Below are 23,338 nucleotides of genomic sequence, written 5' to 3'. Positions count from 1 at the left end.
TAAGATAATCACAGAATCATTCAGGTTGGAAAAGACCCTTGGGATCATCGAGTCCAACCATCAGCCCTACTCTACAAAGTTCTCCCCTACACGATATCCCCCAGCATCTCATCTAAACAACCCTTAAACACATCCAGGGATGGTGACTCCACCACCTGCCTGGGCAGCCTATTCCACTGTCTGACCACTCTTTCTGTGAAAATTTTTTTCCTAATGTCCAGTCTGAACCTCCCCTGTTGGAGTTTAAAGCCATTCCCTCTTGTTCTGTCACTAATTACCTGTGAGAAGAGACCAGCACCAACCTCTCTACTATGTCCTTTCAGGTAGTTGTAGAGAGTGATGAGGTCTCCCCTCAGCCTAATCTGGAATAACTAAGCACCGAGGCTTGATGTTTTCATTGTGAGAGTACCAATTTGTTTTCATGGATGCTAACTGTGCATATACACATAGGTTTATGTGCATGCTTGTCAAGTGTCTGTGTAATGCTAGAATGACTTGTAATCCTGTTTTAAAACAGGACTTGTATCCTGAGTACATGTAGATCTTGGAAACTATTTGTTATCCTGGGTGTTGATTGTGATCCAGTAGTGGGTGTTACAACCAAATTAGGATGGGGAGAGGGGAATTGTTGCTTACTGACTTGCTGGTCAGCAATAATGAGCTGTGTGCAGGTGCTTAGTCTGTGGTTTAAATGGTCTCTAGCCACTTTGAAAAATTTCTGAATAAGGTAGATTCTTCTCCTGATGAAGGAGGTCAGTTGACATGAGCTATTCAGTAGGGGCTGTTCTTACTATGTAGACCTCTGTAGGTGTTCTAGCGTACTTTAAGAGTTTAATATTAGGATTAATAATAATAATAATAAGCAGCAACACAGCTTGGAAAAAAGAAAGAGAAAAATTGAGGGGATCAGCAGTTTATATCCAACTTCTTCCAATTCTGAGGTCATAAAAAATAGGAGAAGTAATTGCTGGTTCTTAGATTTAGTGTGTTTTGCAAGAGGAGACAAAAATTAAGCCAAGTTCTTTTAATAAAGCCTGAGAAAGAATAAGATGGTCCTGTTAGAGGCTTCAGGGAAATTAATTTAGCCGCTTCCTTTCTCCAACATTAAAGACTAGTGTTGTCATGAAAACGAGGTGATAAACTGGCAGCCAGGAAATAATAGATTAGAAATTAGACATCAGAGCTGTGAATTCTGAAGCAAAATTAAAATAGGTGGCAGAGGCAAAATAGCTCTTTTCCTGTGGCCACGGTATCAGTATATGAAAAAAAAGAACTAAAATAGGTGAATTGCATAAAGGACTAGGCTTGATCATTCCCCACATCATTCCTACTGCCTGTGCATTACTGAAGGTATGCCATGAGTCTTGACAACTTGCATACATCTTCTCTACTACTTGATTTTTTTTATTGTTTCACGTGGACACTAGTGATACAGCCAGGAGCAGTCTGAGGAATATCAAGAAGGATTATAAAGCCCTGGAAGCATTGGTAAGGGACTCTGGAACAGAGGTAGTTTTTTCATCAATCCTCCTGGTCACAGGGAAGGAGTTTGAAAGGGTGAGTTGAATCTGGCATATCAACAGTTGGTTACGGGACTGATGCCACAGCCAGCTGCTTAGACCATGGGACTTGCTTTGAGAAACCTGGTGTACTGGGGACTGCTGGGGCCCATCTGTCAGAAGAGAAAGAGCATCTTTGGTCATAGGCTTGCCAAGCTGGTGAAGAGGGCTTTAAACTAAAGTTTCTGGGGGAGGGGAACCTCAATCCCTCCCACTCCTACCACCTTCATGCCAGTGCCAGCAATAGATGCAATAGATGCCCAGACCTTGGAGAGGGGTCACAGGTCAGCAGGAGAGCACCTGAGGAGCCTCACAAAGGAATTCCAGCCACTCCAGCCAGCAAGTCAGCTTCATCGAGGGCCCAACTTAAATGCCTCTGTGCAAATGCATGTAGCACGGGGAATAAACAAGAGGAGCTAGAGATGTGTGCATGCCTTATTGGCATCACGGAAATGTGGTGGGATGACTGCTATGACTGGAGTGTTGGAACAGAAGGATACAGGCTCTTTAGGAAGGACAGACAGGGGAGGCGAGGAGGGAGTGTTGCCCTTTATGTCAGTGGCCAGCTGGAGTGCGTGGAGCTCTGCCTGGGGATGGATGAGGAGCTGACCAAGAATTTATGGGTCAGGATTAAAGGGAGGGCAGGGACAGGAGACATTATAGTGGGGATCTGCTACAGGCCACCCAACCAGGAAGACCGACTGGGTGAGTCCCTCTGAAGACAGATAGGAGCAGCCTCATGTTCACAAGCCCTTATCCTCACAGGGAACTTCAACCTCCCCGGTATCTGTTAGAGGGACAACACAGCAGGGCATAAGCAGTCCAAGATGTTCCTGGAATGTGTTGATGATAACTTCCTTCTCCAAGTGATAGAGGAGTCAACAAGGAGAGGTGCTATGCTGGACCTTGGTCTCACCAACAAGGAGGGGCTGGTGGGGAGTGTGAAGCTCAAGGGCAGCCTTGGCTGCAGTGACCATGAAATGGTGGAGTTCAAGATTCTTATGGCATCAAGGACGGCACGCAGCAAGCTTGCTACCCTGGACTTCAGGAGAGCAGACTTCAGCCTCTTCAGGGATCTGCTTGATGGAGAGGCATGGGATAAAGCCCTGGAGGGAAGAGGGGCCCAAGAAAGCTGGTTAATATTCAAGGATTACTTCCTCCAAGCTCAGGAGTGATGCATCCTGACAAAGAGGAAGTTGGGCAAAAACGCCAGGAGGCCTGCATGGATGAACAGGGAGCTCCTGGACAAGCTCAAACACAAAATAGAATCCTACAGGGGGTGGAAGGAAGGAAGGACAGGTAGCCTGGGAGGAATACAGAGAAACTGTCTGAGCAGCCAGGGATCAGGTTAGGAAATCTAAAGCCCTGACAGAATTAAATCTGGCCAGGGACATCAAGGGCAACAAGAAAAACTTCTATAGGTACATTGGTGATAAAAGGTAGAATAGGGAAAATGTGGGCCCTCTCTGGAAGGAAATGGGAGACCTGGTTACCTAGGGTATGGAGAAGGCTGAGGTACTCAACAACTTTTTTTGACTCAATCTTCACTGACAAGTGCTCCAGCCACACTGCCCAAGTTGCAGAAGGCAAAGGCAGGGTCTGGGAGAAGGAAAAACTTCCCACTGTAGGAAAAGATCAGGTTCAAGACCATCTAAGGAACGTGAAGGTGCACAAGTCCATGGGACCTGATGAGATGCATCCATGGGTCCTGAGGGAACTGGTGGATGAAGTGGCTAAGCCACTATCCATTGTATTTGAGATGTTGTGGCAGTCCGGTGAAGTTCCCACTGACTGGAAAAGGGGAAATGGAACCCCCATTTTTAAAAAGGGAAAAAAGGAAGACCTGGGGAACTACAGGCCAGTCAGTCTTGCCTCTGTGCCCATCAAGACCATGGAGCGGATCCTCCTGGAAGCTGTGCTAGGGCATATGGAAAATAAGGAGCATGGCTTCACTAAGGGAAAATTGTGCCTGACAGATTCGGAGGCTTTCTATGATGGGGTTACAGCATTGGTGGATAAGGGAAGAGCAACTGACACCATCTACCTAGACTTGTGCAAAGCTTTTGATGCTGTCCCATACGACATCCTTGTCTCTAAATTGGGAGAGATGCGAATTTGATGGGTGGACCGCTCGGTGGATATGGAACTGGCAGGGTGGTTGCACTCAAACAGTTGCAGTCAATGGCTCGATGTCCAAATGGAGGGGGGTGATGAGTGGCGTTCCTCAGGGGTTAGTATTGGGACCAGCGCTGTTTAACGTCTTTGTTGGCGACATGGACAGTGGGATTGAGTGCACCCTCAGCAGTTTTGATGACAACACCAAGCTATGTGGTGCAGTTGACACTCTGGAGGGAAGGGATGCCATCCAGAGGGACCTGGACAGGCTTGAGGTGGGCCTGTTTGAACTTCATGAAGTTCAACAAGGCCAAGTGCAAGGTCCTGCGCATTGGGTCGGGGCAATCCCAAGCACAAATACAGTCTGGGTGATGAGTGGGCTGAGAGCAGCCCTGAGGAGAAGGACTTGGGGGTATTGGTAGATGAGAAGCTCAACATGACCTGGCAGTGTGCATTTGCAGCCCAGAAAACCAACTGTATCCTGGGCTGCATCAAGAGAAGTGTGACCAGCAGGTCGAGGGAGGTGATTCTCCCCCTCTGCTCTGCTCTTATGAGACCCCACCTGGAGTGTGTTCAGCTCTGGGGCCCCCAGTATAAGAAGGATACGGACCTGCTGAAGTGGGGCCAGAGGAGGTACACAAAGATGATCAGGGGCTGGAGCACCTCCCTTATGAGGACAGGCTGAGAGTTGGGGTTGTTCAGCCTGGAGAAGAGAAGACTCGGCGGAGGCCTTATAGCGGCCTTCCAGTACTTAAAGAGGGCCTACAGGAAAGATGGGGAGGGACTCTTTATCAGGGATTGTAGTGATAGGATGAGGGATAATGGCTTTAAATGGGAAGAGGGTAGATTTAGATTAGATATTAGGAAGAAATTCTTTACTATGAGGCTGGTGAGACACTGGCACAGGTTGCCCAGAGAAGCTGTGGCTGCCCCCTCCCTGGAAGTGTTCAAGTCCAGGCTGGATGGGGCTTTGAGCGACCTGATCTAGTGGAAGGTGTCCCTGCCCATGGCAGGGGGGTTGGAACTAGATGATCTGTAATCTAAACCATGCTATGATTTCTCCTGAATTGACCTGTTTCACCTCTTTGGCAAGTTAGTTGCCTGAAGTATGTAATTGTAATGTAATGTTTTTCTATAAAGCAACAGGTATTGGGTACTTCTGTCTCCTTTGAATCAATTATCTCTTTACCTATTAAAATGTTTTTTCCTCATTTTTTGTACTTTTATTCTCTTCTATGCCTGTTTTATACATGTAACTCATTTTATACTTTAAGATTTTTTTTTTCAACAAGTAGTTTACTGTTTCTATTTAATGTGTTCCGGTTTGTGCTTTCCTAACATATCCTTTCAATTTCAGTCTAAAAAGCTTGAATATCTCACTCTGGTATGAGATAGGTAATAATATTTGAGTAGCTTCCACATCTGCCTATAATTGTCTTAACTAGGAGTTCTTTGGAAACTTCATCTACCTGCTCCTTGAACTTGTTGAATTTTGTCTTTTAGGATTCATTATTTGTGTTTTTGCTCTCATTAGCACTTTTAACTCTAAGTGATTTAGCATTACTTTCTGTAAATTACCTTTTACTTGTCAGTTCTTACTGAAATAGCAATGGGGTTTTTTTTGCACATTAAAGCTAATTGTATGTAGCCATTAAAAGCAGCAATATGACTTATTTTCACTATGCAAGTTTTAACTTGCAGTGTTCTGCCTTGCTATCTAATATGATGTCTGATATCTTAGAAACCTTAGGTGTAACGGTTCTGTGACATGCAGTTAAATTCTTTCTGTATGGTTTCATTGTTTATTTCTGGTTGATGTGAAGGCCTATTTATATAAATACATGTTCTATTTAAGGACTTTGACTTTTATACGGAATTCATGTTTTCAGCTTTATCAAAAAGTGCAGGTGGCTAGCTCTGAACAACATAATTTGAAAATGATTAAACTGAGTAGAAAGGTAATGGATAAATGACATTGGAACTTGACTATTACATTCTGTGCTTCTAATTCCAGTCTTACCAACAAGCTTCTGTTTGAATAAAAATGTCTAGTTGGAATATTCCCAAATTCAAAAGAAGCTGACTTAATCCAGATGGTAACTCTTGAGTTGGAAAGATGACTTCAGGTTGTTTTTGTTTTGTGGTGTTGTTTGGCTTTTTTTAAGGCTTTCCCGCTTAATGCTATTGCTGCACAGAAAGCTAAAATGATAATCACAGATAAAAATAGTTGTTTATGGCAGAGGCTGTGGGATTTGGGATATAAGCCTGCCCTTTATATTTGAATAGTCTTTGTAGTCAGCCCAATCTGAACTGGAAAGTGATCAAAGCATGTGAATTAATACTTTAGGTAGTATACCATCTAGAGGGAAAAAGGTATAAGTGACCTAAACTTGAATACAGTGGTGGTTGTGCTTTTCAGTACATACAGTTGCATTACTTTGACCTTGCAAGATGAAGCCTTTTTTTTTTTTTTTTTACAAGTTCTTCTTCGTCTGCTGTAGTGACACATATGAATACTCCTCCCATGTAGTAAGATCAGTCCTAGGCAATTTATGCTACTGAATGTAGGTGTAAAGCAGCCACTGTGTGGTAGAGCCATACTTTACTTCTTTGGAGAGATTATTTTGGGAATTGGTCAATTCTGTCACTTAAGAATTTAAGAATTTTGTAAACATACCACTTTGAAACCAAGTAGTTTGTTCTTAAAGCAAACAAAATAAATACATTTTTACTTTCCTAGAATTTGTTAGAGAAATCTACTGAGAGAGAAACTCGCCAAGAATATGCTCTTGCCATGATTCAGTGTAAAGTTTTAAAGCAGCTAGAAAATTTGGATCAGCAGAAATATGATGATGAAGACATAAGTGAAGATATCAAATTTCTGCTGGACAAGCTTGGTGAGAGCGTGCAGGACCTTAGGTATGCTTTGCGGTGTGAACTTAAAAAAATGCCATTATATGAACATTTGTAAAACTTTTTTTTTTAACATACAGACTTATGATACATAAATGCTAGTTGATAAGGTAGAGCATACAGAGATGTTGGTTGTATATACGCGTTTCCTATTCTAAGTGAGTATTTACATGCTGAATAGAAAATAAATCTTTACTTTTAATATGTGATTTTTGTAACTGATAAATTGTTAAAGGACTTCAGAGGGATCTTATAGATAGGTTTCAGTCTAAGCTGAAGACTACCTGATTAGAATACATTTGCTGTCCAGATTAACTCAAGTTTTTGCTAGTGTTTTTTAGTTTTAGTGTTCTTGCTCTTGTGCATAAATTGAACTGCATATTTGTAGTTCATGTCAAAGGTTTAATTGGATGAAAGGCAAGGACTGGGATTCTTGGTTGGGGAAGTTGAAACCTAGAAAACAGGCAAAACAGCCAATTAAATTCCTAAATGCTGTGGTTGTGTGGCTTGAGTATGTTTTTTTCTACACGAATTGTGTTTTTGGGTAGGTGGAGGGGTATGTTTGAAAACAAATTTTTCTCTTGCCTTTCATGCCTTTCCTTATTTTTAAAGTGTTGAACCCTGAGACAGGAAACAGTTCTTAAGCTCTGCAGAGAGCTGACTTCCAAATGTGTCATAGCAAGTCGTGCTCCAGCTTTGTCTTGCTAGGGACTGGCTTGGGCACATGGTTCAACTCTGTTCATAGAAGCTCAGCCAATATTTCATTTAGGTCTTTTGTGTTCCAGTTCCTTTGATGAGTACAGTTCTGAGCTCAAGTCAGGAAGACTGGAGTGGAGTCCTGTACACAAGTCTGAGAAGTTTTGGCGTGAGAACGCTGTAAGACTAAATGAGAAGAATTATGAACTACTCAAGTAAGTTTTAAAGTCTTGACTCACATAATTCTTTAATATTTTCTGTGTTTAACTGAACCAGTATCTAATACAGGTTTTACATTTCAACACGAAGTAATGTCTAGAATGAAAGCAAGTCAGAACTTCTTGCTATTTTTAGAATGTATGGTCCATACTCATGTATGTTTTGTTTTGTTCAAATGCAAAATTATTTGCTTTTACTGGTGAGAATGTATTGATGATGATAGAGGGAATATAGGTTAACTTGCATGTAGCTTTGTGCCGTTGACTCTTTTCATGCTTTCACTTGAAAAACAGCTATACTAATTGATGTAATTAAAAATGTTTTTACCATACCTTAGTCTTAGTTGTGTGTTGTGTGTCGTTGTTGACCTGAGTAATGAACTCCTGTCTTGAATGCTTGGGGGCTGGAAGTTGTGGTACTGTTTCATGGAAAATCTGACTTGCTGCATTACATTGCAATCTATTTTGTCTTGGGACTATTTGGTGTACTTAAATGGTTAGATGAAGTGAAGCTGAAGCTCATCTTTCCTTTTGGAGTCAAGGACTTATTTGCTGGCTTCTGAAAATATGTACTCAAAAGATTTCTAGGTCAAATAGCTTGTAGGAGCTCTTAGTTTAACTTCGTTGTCATTAAGTTTAATATGTGGTGTTCTTCCTATTCAGTATTTGCTAATAAGTGCCAGACCTAACAGAAGTCAGGAGGGCGAGTAGAGCATGTGAGATGTTTGAAGGCATGGCAAGAACAAGCTTTACGTGCATTTCGGTCTGCCCTGAAGCCTCACCAAAACAAGTCTGATAAATTCCTCCCTGTGAGCATATTGCTAAATGGATAGGATTATACGCTTAAAAATTTTATATGCTGTCAACTGCATTATGAAGATCAAGAGGCTTAGTATTTCCTGTAGCAATTGCAGTGTTTTGCTGTATTCATCTCTTCTGTTTCTGGAACTGTTAGGTAAATTTATTGTACTTGTGCTGCCAAAAGGACAGTCATCTACAATAGTTTCTTTAAAAAAACTCCCAAAAAACCCCTCCAAAAAAACAAACAAAAAAAACCCCACAGAAAACCAACTAGCCTCCCAAACATGTGGTGTGGAGATTCTTGCAGCTCAGAACTTCTTTTGCATTGTAAGGCATTTAACAGACAATCCTTTCTTTGCTTCAAGGTACATAATTTATCTTCCCTTATCTGCAACCTTACTTGTTTTCTAACTCTAATATATTTAAGCTTACTGTTAAACTTATTTTTTTTCTCCTGCCTTTCTCTGTTATTAACTTCTTAAGCAAGTGATGCTGGACTTGTATTTTGTTCAACGATATTTTATGGATCTTCAGTGTCGTCTGAGTAGTGTTATGGTTCAAGTTTCTGCTCCTACTTCTTGTCCGAATTAGGAATTCTTTTAAAATGAAAAGTGCTTCGTCTTTCACTTTCTGGCCTCTAGGGAGGCAGTGGCTGTGGTAATTTAATTTTACCAGAATGTGTTTCTTTAATTCCAATTGAATTTTTAACCTCCTTAACTATTTCAACTTGTTACTAACTTTCTGTGATTAGAACACGATTGTCATCTCAGGATAGATGAATCTAATTTTCCTGTGATCTGTATGTTTAACCTTTTAAACTTATGATTAGTGCCTTCACATCTGTGTCATTTTTTTTTACACTCATTACTGGTAAGAGACTAGTGTTACTGGTACCTGTTTTCCAATAAAACTGATTAAACTACTTAATATTGTCTGCGTTTTTGGAGTAAGAGTTGAGAAACTCTTACAGCTCTGTTTCTGTTCATGCTAACAAAATAATATATGAAATTGGAGTCAATTACAAGGTATAGCTTTCATCATCTCAGTCTTTGAGTTTGGACAGAACTGCTTTTTAGTCCTCAACACTTGAATAAGTGATGTTTTTTAGATAAAGTTGATGGTCTTGAACCAAGAGAAGTTCACAGTTGCACAGACCAAAGAACTCTGTGTGCTGCTTTGTTCTCAACTGCTGGGATGCCTTTTAGTTCTTAAATGACTCTGTAACAGTGTTCTGCGTAATATTTTGCCCTTTTTGTCCTCTATCCTGCGCTGAGCTGTTGTAAGGTGAGGGGAAGAGTAGTGTTGGGGAAAGGCTGATAGATAGCAGGCTTATACCCCTCTTGCTGCGTCACGAGCAATGTGGCCTTACCACTTTCTGAATCCGTAGTGCAGGATCTTGAGTGCGGGAGGTGGGAACAGCGTGCAAGCATGACTGGGGTCTGTCGTATAACAGAAGCAGCAGCATTTGTTGGCCTTGTGTAGGCTTTGTGTTTGTGTCCCACCTCTGCCCTGTCTATAAATATTTATATGTTGGTTAGTACAGTGTATCTTGAACTCAAAACTTGTCTTGAGATATTTTGTAAACCTTGGTTATAGGTATTTGTAGATGTGGCTCACTAAACTCACTCTAGTGAATCTTAATAATTCTGTTAATTAGGGCAGTATCTCAATTCTTTTAAGCGCAACTGCACATTTGGGAAAAGTTCTGTTCTAGCTTTGCTGTTTGGGTGACTTGTAAAGCATTTTTATGGTTACAGACTTCGTTATTTTAAGTTATTGGTGATTTTAAAAAACAACGATGAAGAAACCCCAACAAAATCAATACAAAAAAAGCTCCCCTAAATGAAACCTGTGACTTGATTGTTTCAAATCCTTTCCCAGAATCCTGACCAAACTTCTGGAGGTTTCTGACGACCCACAAGTGCTGGCTGTAGCTGCTCATGATGTGGGAGAATATGTACGACACTATCCCCGTGGGAAACGGTAAGAAAAATACCAATATGTTGTTACTCAAGAGACCAGCTGTTAGGTGTTGAAAATGTGAGAAAAGCAAAACAGTGAGAAACCTGCAAAACACACATTTCCTTGACACAGGGCGCCCAAAGCAAGCACAGGACGGGATGGAGGTCCAGTGATTTGTGTTTGTTGTGGCACCAAGGAGGAATGCGAAGTGCGCCGTAGGCCGCGCGGTCCCATTCTTTCATTTCAAGGACAGATTTATCTCCTATTCTACTCTTTTTGTCTTGAAAGATGATTTTTGTAGCAACCTTCCAACTTTGTGCCTCATCCTCCCTTTTTTCCCACACAACCCAGCTTGCACCCCTCGCACCAAGTTGACCTTGCTTCTTGTCCTCCCTCTTTTTCCCACAAAAACTACCTGTACCCCTTGGCACCACGAAATGAATTATGTCATTACTCAAAAAATAATGACTTGACTACAGTCCCACCCACTCACCCATACCTACTAAGATAAATAGTACCCCAAGTTTGTACCTAACTTGGAGGGACGATAATCCAACACCAAACTGGAGGGACGGATCGACGGGTTTGTGCTCTCACCCCACCCCCTGCCCCCAGAAGGGATGCCTTTTGGTAAGATTTCCTCAGCTGCGCTGAGTGTATACCCGGGAACTGTGTGTGTGTGATTGCAATACTTTTGTGTAGTGCTGTATAGCCAACCTGCAGTTTGTGCATTTATCGTAGGCAGTCTTAAAGAGATGTTGCATGAAAATAAACCGTACTATTCGTGAATCTGACTGCTTCTCTTGAATGCAACCAGACTTACAGTGTATGGGCTGTTTGGGCTGGGTTAGACCTATAGTGACGGCCACTAATCCGCACCAGTCGTGAATCTGATGGCTTCTTTTGAACGCAATCGGATTTACACTTTACGGGCTGTTCGGGCATCTGAGTCAGACCTATAGTTACGACCCCAATTGGTATACCTGTTAAGGGATAAGTCCAGCCGCCCCTAGCCCCTCTAATCTCTGAGGACCGGCTAGAATGTGGGGGATTTATCTCTTACCAAACTTATTCTCACCCTAAATGCAACACCAGCTAGAGTATATACGTTGCCTGTGGCTTTTTTGTTTATTGATATTAAAATATGCTACATAGGGATTGCAGGTTATGCTTAAGTTTAATTCACCAGGAAGGTGAGAAAACACAAACTAGATGAAGTGAGAAAATACAAATTAGATCTTTGACTTAATATACTTAAGTGTCTCTTAACAGTGAAGGAAACCTATGTCTAAACAAGTCTTGAATAAGTTGTTCAGACTAAAGCAGAAGGCATGCACCAGAAGAAATGTTTATTAAATTCTTGGTAGCTCTTCTAATATAATTTTTACCCTCTGTAATGACTATTGGTCTATAATTATTTGACTTACAATAGGGATGAACTATTTCAACAATGATTAGGTCTGTTTCATGACTTAAGACTATTGAGACAAGATTTTTCTCACAAAGAATTTCTATTGTAATTTCAGTGATGTTAGCACAGATTCAGTTAGCAGTCTTTAGCATGTTTTTGTTAGCTACACAAATACACATTTCAGTGAAAGTTAATATTTATTGTAAACCTGAATTCCTTCAAAATATGCAGACAGACATTGCTATATTTTCTTGCTTTGTTTTGTTTTAAAAACCTGTGAACAAAGAAGTTTGCTGAATAATTGCATCTCTAAGGTAGAGAGACCACTGAAGCAGAAAGGGACCTTTGGTTTTTGCAGGAACAATGCTTCTCAGTCACCCGAAGGGACATGTGACTTAATTTTTGTAGCAAAGAGTGGCCTGTTTCTGGTTTCTGCATAGGGTTTAATGGGAAAGATGAGAATGGTCTTCCAGGCTTGTTGGGAATTTCATGAACACTTCTTGTGCAGACTGCTGTCTTGACAGTAGTAGAATCACAAACAACAGACTGAAACTTTGTGCCATATATATATGCTAGAAAGACTTGTTCGCTCTAGAGAGAGTCATGACCCTTGTAGTCTGGTAAGCAACTTGAAGTGAAGGTATTTTCAGATTATTGGAACAAATTAACTGTTTTCTAGGTCCACTAAGAAAGGTCAGAGGTGTTCGGTGTGTACCACTTGTACTGAGCAGTACTGTGTATTTGCTAATTAGCTCCTGTGTCTTGCGAAAGAGATTTGTGACAAGTGGTATTTGGAGGGGAGGCAAGATATCCTCCAATAAGGTGGAGACTCATACTGATGACTGCAAGTAGCAAAGCTGAAGGACTAATACTGGTTGTCCTTGCTTTGAGCTGCCCTTTGTCTGAAACCATTTTTGTTAGGCATTTGCCATAATCTTTAAACAGCTTGCACACATCTACAAGTGTGGCATAATGGTTGGGCTAGTATGGCCACGCAGTTGCTGGACCAAAGTGATGAAGTCAGATGAGTGGATAAACAGGACCTGTATCAGTCTGTAGCCGGGAAAACGTATTGCTGGTGAAACCACAGCTCTGCTCAGCTCTCAGGCTGTTAAACCTATTCAGAGTGCGTCAGCCTTCAAAAGGAGTACTCATCAGCAAATAATAAGCGTCCTAGATACTATTCTAACCCACGTTCTTACAGCAAATTTTAGTACTTTAGCTGCTTTCTGCTTAAGGACTTGACTAATTTAGCTTTCTGTTCTGATGGACAACCTAAAATGCCTCAATCTCTTTTAAAGAATTTCCTTTGTAATCCACTGTATTCTTACTAAGTATAACTTCAGCAATTTTAGGACTAAAATCTTAAAATGGTGAAGGACTGTGTGTCAGTTCCCACATAATAGTCCATTTCTTACTACGATGTTTTTTGATACATAGCTGATTATTGTTCTCACTCCTGGTTGACGTTACACACTCTCATTGTATGACTCACTTTGAGAATAGATGCTACTTGTTGGTTTAGAAGAATAAGAGAATTCAAATGTCTTTAAATGTTGTTGTTTCCTGTGTTTATCCTTCAGCTCTTAACTTGGATCGTCCTTCAGCCTTTGAACGTTGAAGAACCTAAAACTTCTTGAATTTATGTGCTGCTCACAGCAGACCTAGAGTTACAGTTCTGGCTAACCTTCCTCTTTGACAAAAGAAAATTTTTGTTAAACTAAATACTACATTTTTGCTTGGCTGTTCTCTAATGTTGTCAGCTTAAATAATTTTAAGTTGTCTTTAAAATTGCACATTTTGGACAAAATTCTCAAGGCAATAGCACCGTGGGCTTCTAATAAGCCTCACCAACATGCATTTCTGTCAATATAGCAGCAGAAATAAAGTACAGCATTGGTGTTTGCTGTCACTGAAAATAAACACAGGCTAAACATCAGCATCCAGTACAACTTCCGTGTGGCCCAAGGGTTACTGTTACGTAAGATCAACACTTTTAGTCAACTGAGTGCCGTGAACGTGGTTTTTATGTTTTGTATGTGCACGAGATTGACACCCAGAGCCATTCCCTTCCTTAGCTCATGATTCAAAACCAGCTTAATTGCATTCCCTTTTTCACCTTGGTCTCCTTCTAGATATGTAGTGTGGATTTTATACTAATATTTTCTGCTATAACAGTCTAAACTGCTCTCATTTGTCTTCATAGAATCATAGAATGGTTTGGGTTGGAAGGGACCTTAAAGATCATCTAGTCTTCATCTTCTGTTTCCTCTTTCTCCCTTTAAATGGGTCATGTTAAAATCTGTCTCCAGAAACTTGTTTGAATTGCCACTGTCTTGGCTTAGTGCACTGTTACTATGGGGAGCAATCCCTGTAGTGGATGTACACATACTGTAATTGCCCCACTGGGCTCTTATTACTGCTGTAAAGTAAGCAGAAGTTGAGGAGAGGGAAAACAGAACTAAAAGTAGTGTTTTGAGCAGGTTTGGAACTTGAAGGAACAGGATTCACTGTGAACCTTCCTCACAGTTACTTACCTTTCAGTCTAAAACACATGGCTGGGAAGTGATTTCTACCGGTCGGCAGCATTATGCAAGAATGGTAACACTGACTCTTCATATTCTTGGCTATAATATCAGTGATGTACTGTCATCTGAAATACTCTATTACCATTTGTGATTGTAGGACTTAAACTTTTCATTTTGATTCTTGCATGCTCCTAGCGTAAAGGAAGCTTTAGCGTTTAATGCCTCTTTTGCCTCCTTTCAATTCCTGAAAATTCAGTGTTCAAGTTAGTCCTATAACGAGGAAAAAATTCTTGCTTGTGTTTCATAGTCTTGTCTTTGTGTGCAGTGGTCTTATATTTAACTCGTGATTAAAAATGTGAGGCAGCCTAAGGCAGGCATAAAGGTTTTTTTGAATCTTATATTACTAACTTGTTGAATTCTTGGCAAGGATTTCCAGCTTAAAACAATTGCACTTTTCTGGATGCATTTCTGTTGTATGAAACATCCTTAAATGTTTTGATGTTGTGGGGAAATAATGTTCCCTGTGGTCTCCAGGATGGTTTTGACTGAGTTATAAAATGAAATGGGAAATCCTCTTTTTCATCTCCACACTATGTCTTTATACCTGTTCTGCAGCTTAAAAAACATGTTGTGTTGTGCAGTAGTAATGGATTAATTTGGCCATGAAAAGAACAGTAATAAAAGCAGGTAGCTAATGCAAGCTTAGAATGGCAGGATAGCATCAGGTTGAGAGTAATGGAAACAATAGCCTCTTCACAGGATATTATGTTTAGCTAGTCAGTGACCTGTGAGAGAACTGATGTAAAAAACCATATGCAAGTCAGTGAGTAATCAATTTATATATTCCTTGCAAATTCTCTCCAAATTTACTTTGTTATGACAGATCAAAATGCTGCATGTAGAGTCTCATCTGGAGAGTGATACTTTTTCAGGTTTTAAGTGTGTTGCCTTCTATTTTTTTTAAATGATATATTCATGACACATGATACAAGGTTTCATCAGTATTTTGTGTGGGGTTTGGTATAGCTATTAAAAAAGATATGGCTGACTACTGTGGTGAAGTTTGTAGTGAAAGATGGAGCTCAAGTCTATCTTTTTTCTGGAAATGGTAATTTAGCAGCCAGTTCTGTATCTTGTGCAGTTCTGTATCTTAGCAGCCAGTTCTGTATCTGTGGCTCTAGTACAGTTTGGATGGCAAAAAGCACGATGAGGAGTACCAGGTGGATGGCTTAATAGGTGTTGGTGTGATCACAAGCATTTTTTCTGGATTAGGCAGTGCTGGCCTGGATTGGGGCTTTATTCTTGCAAAAAATTGAATGACCTGGTTATCATCAATTTATGGAGGAAAGGGCACTACCCCCTCCTAAATAATAGATAGTGCTGTACCCTGCTAACCCTTTCAAGCCAATATTGAGTTGTTTAGCAAGCTGGGTAAAGTAAATAACCTTCTTTGAAAAGGTCTCCTTTCTTGGTTGTCGTTTATTTCAAAATTTATGGAAGTAGGTAGTGGGTAGCAAACAGGAGTTTAATACAAACACTTTCTCATGTTGTGAATTCTTAAAAAAAAAAAAAATAAAAAAACCAGTAGGTAGTATGAGAGATCTGCATTTGTAACATGTCAAATAAGATGTATATGTAGGAAATAAATACTTTCCAAGTCACATAATATTTACTTTATTAACTTAACCTCTTAAAGCCTTGAACATGAAGTGGTTGGATAGGATAGCTACCCAGAAGCTGAAGTAATGTCAAAAAAACTGCTCCTTTCCTCTCTTTCAGAGTGATTGAGCAACTTGGTGGTAAACAGCTGGTAATGAACCACATGCATCATGAAGACCAACAAGTTCGTTATAATGCACTGCTGGCTGTGCAGAAGCTGATGGTTCACAACTGGTATGTGAAGATTATTTAACATATCACTAACAATAAGAAATATTTGGTGTGGAGAGAATATTCAAGACAGTAGATTTCTTTAAGGGGGGAATAACATTTTTATGTGGTAAGAGTGCAGTTGTTAAATAAGAGCAATATGGTGCTGATGTGTAAGATCTTAGCTACGTTTTCTGTATATTTTGGTTGCAGTTGAATTGAGTAGCTTCACCTTACATGATTGAATGTCATATGAGTAATTAACTCGAACAATATATTTTAACTTATTTGAACTGTTTAATATTCAATCCAAGCTGTAATTTTAGGCTTGTACTTGTTCAAGTACTTAATTGGCAGTTGCTTTGCAAAGTTCATGCCTGACCATTCTTTTGCATTGATGTTCTTTGCTCTACTCCTTTCCCCCACTCTACACTGTTATTTTTTCTGTTGTCATTTTAAGGGACGCAAGTGCAACTTTTCTTGAGCTCCTGGAGTAACAGAAGCTTGTGGGCTGCTTGGTTAGTTGAAAATTACTTGCTGGTACCTCTTTCATCAATTGCTGAGAACAGCATTTGAAGTGAGGTTCTTCTTTCACTGTTGACTAACTCTCTAATAAAATTCCAAAACCCTGAAGTCCTGGCGTGTTCTGCCACAGAACTTGCTGGTGGGTGGCACTGTCTTTCCAACAGCATTGAAGGGCTGAAGTTCTGAAAAACTTTAGTATTCACACAACAACTTGGTGTAGCTTGCCAAACTAATTAGGTATGCTAAGCATAAAACATGGAGAGTTAAAAATACTAATGAGGGATTCTTAATCTGATTATTAATTATGATTTCACCAAAGCTCATATTTCTAATTTGGCATTGCCTTAGAGAAAGATAAAATCCAACAGTACATCTCAGTACATTGGAACAAAGATGTTGAGATACAAACAACTAATTTAATTTTGAACTTAAACAACCTTTTATTTCCGAAAAGCTTGGTGCTTGGAAGTACCTATAACTTGTGCCAGTTTTCTCGCTTCTGACACGGTGTGATCTTTTTAAAAGGCTGAGTAGTGATGATGCTAACAATGTGAAAGTGGTAGGGGAACAAGGTTTATCAAGCACATTCTGACAGGTTAAGTCATCTACTTGCTGTAGAAGACAAGCTAGCCAGGCTGACAAAAAGCTCCTGTCCCCTCTCCCTGCAGTGTATCTTCTGTAAAACAAAGCAACTTTTCCCCTTTTTCTTCTAAAGAATATGGGGTTTTAACTCTCATGCATGTTATATTCCTTTTATCCTGCTTCCCCCCTCTCTCATACTATGGGAACCTTCTACAGCAGAGAAATGCTAGACATTTAAATAACCTACTATGACAAATCCAGCGTTAATATTCTTCACCTGTAGGGAGGACTTTGGTAAATAACATTGAATTTCTGAGTGTGTGGAGATGGAGACTAAATGTGTGGTCATGTGCAACCTAATTTTGGGTTATAACTGTAAATTACACTCCTCCTGACTTGTAAGTTTGGTGATATGCTGCTTTTCTCACTATGCTGTTCTGATACATTTGAAGCATTCTGAGTGTTCTAAGTCAGCCATAGCTAAATAGAGATTACAGTGTGGAAGGTTTAGTTAATGAATTTACCTTCTGCAGGAGGGGACAGGTCTTACTTCATGTGTGTTCTGACGTCTTGTAAATTTGGTAATAAAAATCTAAAACTCTGGTCTTTCTCCAGCACAAACCTCACTCGTCGTAAAAGTTTTCCAGGATGCGTAACCTGGCTTTTTCCCATTTTCAACTTAAGCCTCTGGGACACATTGTCCTTGGCTCGTATTTGCCAAAGTAGTGTTCCCCCTGGAATGGACATGAGATAGCTTGAGCTAAGGAAACGACACATTGTTTGTATGTGGGAGGCTAGATCTGTCTTTGTATAGATCTGGCTTTTGATGTGTGTCATGAGCTCTTCTGTTTCATAGCTTGTATGGGGAGAAGAGAGAGCAGAGTCCCCTGATGGCTGCACAGTGCAGTTCAAGCGCCTACTTATTTAGCTTTGATTTGTCATAAGATGGATTACTTGGCAACTTGAAGGTTTTGCTTACCTTGGTCTTCAGAGCTGGGGAAACAATAAGTACTTTACCCCTTGCTTCCATGTGTTTTGGAATTCCAATTATTTCACTTAAAGCAATTTGGTTTTTTCCTTGAATTTGATTGGCATGGAACAACTCTGCATTTCTATCTGACACACATGTATGACAGAGGTAGTCAGGCTCTTCCTAGATCTGGAGGCTGAGAGAAGGATTAGAAAATAAAGGTTTGCTTAGCCAGACTGAGGCTTGGTACAAGTGCTGTACGTGGAGTAGCAGAGCAAGGAAAATTTATGGTACCTGAACCAAGGGAGTGTCATGGGGCAGCTGAAGTGGCATTCTGCTTAAAATGCAGCTGTATCATTAGGCTGTTAATAACTCATCTTGGAGACAGTTAACTCCTAAGTAATTTCAATAGTTCATTACAGGTGGCTCAACTGGCTTTTCCTTGGGGGGTTTTAAGTTGGGGATAAATGGGGAGAAATCAGACTCTCAGGCATTCTGTTAAATAGTGAAGCTAGATTGGCAAAAGCAGTAACTGCTGTCAGCTTTTCAAATCAGGTAAGTTCAGGTGAAATATTCCAGTTTCATGTGCAAGTTAAATGATCATGCACTTGATGAAACAGGGAGAAAAGGTATATTTTTAGCATCACTTAATGTCTTTAAATGGTAATTAATTATTAGGTATTAGGAACTGTTTTGGGGAACCTAGTGCTGGTTGGAGCAATGTTTTTAATGATGCAGACTTCAAAAGAATCAAACCATTAAGTTCTAAACTGACAACACTTACATATATCACTTTAAAGAAACCTATTATGTTAATCTCTACAGGTGAAGCAGGTGCCTTTCATGTGCATTGTGGCACAAGATTTTACTGAACTTCAGGGATGGGATGTTGTGACTAAAAGCACCTGCAGTTTAGAAGCCCAGGTTCCTTCTATGAACAACAGAGAGAAGCAGGTTGCTTTTTAGGGCAGGGCAGAGCAGCTTCAGTGCCTGAAGTTGAGCAGTGGGAATAATCTTCTGTCTTTGATTTGCAAACCTATAGTCTCCTGGTTTAATTCTAAAGGGTCTAATTCCAACCTTCTATTGCTTCACTAAAATAGGAGCTAGATGAAGAACTAGATGAATTCTAGATGTTCTGTATTTACCGTGTAATTTATTTACGGCCTTACTGGTCATCTAGAACGTTGTGCATTAGTTTCCACCACTTGCTTGTCTTCTAGCTGTGTTAGGCCTGGAAAGCTTGCTCATGATTCATGTAGTAAGTGCAGCATTTTACTTTTTTCTTGCTCTGTCAGTTGGGAGTTGGGGGCCAGAGGTCAGAAATAAAAGAGAATTGTTACAATATTTAGTCTAGCTGACCTGCAGAGATGGATCATGTGTGCTCTTTGTTCACGTGAATGTAAAGTGCAGTGGCTTAACCTCTATAGCTCAAATATTCAGTATTCATGCAAGTGCTACTGAAACCATAGTGGATCTGATTGCAAACTTGTTTGTTTTTCCGCTGGTTGAGTCAGCATAATGGCAAAACTCGTAGCATCTTTTGGCAGTTGCTCCCATTGACTAAACTACCAGACTGTGTTGCCTCACCTTTCTGTTTATGCCGTAGTAGTGAGCTGCTGTTAGGGAGGGATTGCATCTCTAGGCTCAGGTGTGATGCCTCATCTCTACAGGATCCCTTCACCTGTGCAGGCTCTGACCTACAAACTTCCTTTAAACAGGCAGACTTTTAGAAAAAACTGCTATTCAATGAGTTGATACCAACAGGGAGAGTATGAGTATGCTGGCAGCTGCTAAACAATTGGAGTTAGGATGCATCACTAATGCAGAATCAAGTATGGTATTGGAGGTAAAATAAATAAACAGCATACTGAATGAAGCAACAAATTCAGATAAGCTTTATATGATTTTCAGAGAGCACATCCCAGACAAAATTACGTGCTTTCTTTTAAAATGACTAGTTATGCAGAGAGACATTAGAAAAATCTTAAAACTGCCTAGGATTTGCAGTGTGCTGTATTTAGAAGCTGTTGTTCTATAGAGTTAGCATTGAACATTCAGTATTTGTCCCTATTCTTCTTTGGTATAAACTTTGTTCTCCAAAGCCCATGTATCTCCTAGCCCCCTGCTGCTTTTTTTTTCCTATCCCAACACTACAGAGTAGCCTTAAATCTTGGTAACAGTGCCTACATGATAATGCAATCAACTGTATTTATTTATCCTGTTTCTTAGCCTTCATCATCAATACAGTTCCTTTTTAGTGGTTAACAGAAGTAACTATAGGTACTCATTTGGCATGGGGAAGCTGGATAAGAGCTTTTCCATTGTCCCTGGACTTAAACCTCCCACCTGCAAATGAATAACCGAAATAAAAGGTTTTGTAGGGAAGGTACTGTACTATCTACTGTGTGTCCTTAGAAGTTGAATATGTCTGTAAAGGCACTAAGTACCTACAAAATATGCTACTGCTCTGCCTTCTCAGAGATTTCTGCTGAATACACTGTGATGTGGTTGAATTTCAGTAAGCCGTGAGCATGCATCTGAACCAGTGTAAGCTATGCAATAGTTGTACACTTACAGATTGTGAGCTTGATTAATTTTCCTAAGTAATTGCATAGGAATTTCATATTCAGAATAGTTCATGTGTGCTTTAAGAATAAATAACTTTGCAGGGTTATGATGCTGTGAGCAGAGCCATGTGTGCAGCAAGTGTCAGTTGCTTCCAAGGCTGCGTGTCAGACAACAGAATCTGTACATGCATGTAGGTATGAAACAAAGACAAAAAATACTTAAGGAGCAGGAGGAGGTTTGAGTTTGGAAGCCCTTCCATAGTTGCTGGCTGTGCTTTTGGATGGCTGTCAAAATTTGCTTATTTTGGTGGTACAGCTTTGAGTCCTGCAAAACCCCAAGAGAGCAGCTCATTTCCTTCTTTGCCATCAGCAGTTTCTACTTTGAGGGTGGTAATCTGCCGATTATGATCGGGAGTCATACCTATTGAGTGCAGCCCAAGCATTAAAATAGTGTGATTCTGCAGCAACACCTGATAAAGCTGTGAAGGAAGGTGCTAAATCATAACATATGGCTCAGCATACAAATTATGTGTCATTTTCTTTGCTAGTGCAGTTTGAAGTTAACATGATACTTTATAGGAATTTTGCTGTTCTAGATACTTTAAAACTGAGAAAAGTGCTGTTGGGTGGTACGGTTGTGATGCTAATCTTCATTGTGCAATAGGAGTTGTAATGCATAGGGACTAGCTGTTCAACAGGATAGTAAACTGAAAACTGTTTTTTGAAATAAGAAAAATAAGAGTAAGATTTGCAATAAGGACTGATCTTTTTTCTTTTTTTAAATAAAGAAAAAATGCATACTGTTGAGTTGTGGGTTTTTGGGTTTGGTTTTTTTTTTTAAATGGCTTTATTCTGAACATTATTTCTCTGAACTGCTTCTAATGCTTAACCTGTGTAGGTTGAAATACCTGTGTAGTGAGAGAAACTGTGGTGCTAAGTGTATAATCAGCAATGGAAAAAACGCCTACATTTCAGAGGTCCTGGAACCTCTCTTTCAACTGATACAGTGGTACAATTACTGAAGTTTATTTTCTGGAACAAGGAACAAGCCAGATATTACTAATAGTCCTCTTTCAGCTTCTTTGAGGTTCGCTGAAGTGTTGAGCTGCTTTCACAGGAGACAGTGAAAAATGAGAACAGTTCAGAAGAATTGTGCAGTATTTTTCCATAGAATTTAGATATTGTTGCTCCAGACAAATGCTAAGAATTTGAGGGGGTGTTTGTTCCAGTGTTGAGAGGACAGGTATAAAATAAGTGACTTAGTGCACTTCAAAATACAGGTGAGGAAAACACTGTAAAGAAAGTGTTGGTATACAGTGGCCCTGGCTTGAATATCTTTTCTTTCTTTCAACTTGAACTATAGTTCTTCGGTAGGTGTCTATTTTGCTAGCCTGTGGGTTAAATTGCTGGTATGTCTGTTGGTATTACTTGTGTTTATGCAGCTGGGTTATGGGAAGAGATTCTTTTAAATACTTTGCCACAGCTTCTAAGATATATATTCAGCAAGCAATATCTGTGTGCCTTGTGGGTGTTCTGTAACAGTTGCCAGGACTTCTAAATACTACCACTCGGCTTTTTCTTTTCCAGACAGTTTTTTTGATACTCGGTTTGTACCTTATTTTCAGAGACATACATGATGGGTACCTAAAGCTTAGGTACTCCTGTAGTAGCTCCAGTTGACTGTTGATGGTAGACATTATTTGAATGAATAATTCTAAACTTAAAGCTTTTCCCTCTTTCTCTACTTCATACTTCCCACCACTGTCCTACTCTCCAGAATGTTTCTTAATCTAATTTTTTGTTGCATTTCAGGGAATACCTTGGAAAGCAGTTGCAGTCAGAACAACCTCAAACGGCCACTGCACGGAGCTAAACACTTCCATCATTTCATGCTTATAAACTGCAGTATGTTTGTCTTTAATATCAAGGAAACACTGAAATCACATGTTCTTTGCTTGCTATTAGTGCATAAACTTTCCAGCTTTCCTCCAGTGTTGTTGGCTTAGTAAAAATTTGTTTGTTCAACTAGTTCTCATGATTATGCCTATTAGCTTCCTGTTATATTCTGAATGTATATGAGGAAAATGTGGCTAATATATTGTGTTTGTTTTATGTATTTATTCTCATAATAAAGAATGTTATTAAAGGATATTCATTCCATATTATAATTAGCCTAGAAAAATTGTTCTTGTCTTTTAGTGGGTTATCAGGGTTGTCACTTTCCAAGAAAAACGAGTAGTCCCTGTATGTCTCCAGACAAATTAATAAAACTTTGATTTGGTGTTCTGTAGGAAATGCAGTAGCCTGAGAAATGTTGATTATCAGTACTAAAATATATACCAAGTCTCAAGATAGTGTTAAAATTGTATATAAAAGCAAATGTATGGGGTTTTTTTTGGGGTGGGGTACTCCTCTCTTGTTAGAAACTACATTAAAAAAATCTGGATGTGAGAAGAGGAAAAGAAAACAAACACTCCTCTAATGAAAAAAAAGGCAAGCTGTGTAACAGTGTTAAGGCTGTAGATCAGAGGTCAACTTGTGTTTGTTTTTTTATGAATAACAAATGTGCAGTAGCTGATGAACTTGGAATTTCATGGAGTGCTTTTGATATTGAAAATACTT

General features: G+C 39.8%; 1 protein-coding gene across 2 annotated transcripts in view; it reads left to right on the top strand.

Annotated features, from left to right (window-relative positions):
* Nucleotides 1–22,884, top strand: part of ATP6V1H (ATPase H+ transporting V1 subunit H) — a 49,971-nt gene extending 27,087 nt beyond the window's left edge. For both annotated transcript variants that reach the window (XM_074881241.1, XM_074881249.1), the window contains exons 10-14: nt 6,415–6,593; nt 7,373–7,498; nt 10,184–10,285; nt 15,983–16,096; nt 22,529–22,884. In XM_074881241.1, coding sequence (XP_074737342.1) covers nt 6,415–6,593; nt 7,373–7,498; nt 10,184–10,285; nt 15,983–16,096; nt 22,529–22,589 — 582 coding nt within the window. In that variant the 3' untranslated portion in view covers nt 22,590–22,884. The remainder of the gene's footprint in view (nt 1–6,414; nt 6,594–7,372; nt 7,499–10,183; nt 10,286–15,982; nt 16,097–22,528) is intronic.
* The last annotated feature ends 454 nt before the right edge of the window (nt 22,885–23,338 follow it).

The sequence above is a fragment of the Strix uralensis genome, chromosome 1 (genome assembly GCF_047716275.1).
Source record: "Strix uralensis isolate ZFMK-TIS-50842 chromosome 1, bStrUra1, whole genome shotgun sequence".
NCBI lineage: Eukaryota > Metazoa > Chordata > Aves > Strigiformes > Strigidae > Strix > Strix uralensis.
The sequence above is the reverse complement of the archived record's forward strand: the minus strand, read 5'-3'. Positions and strand labels throughout refer to the sequence as shown.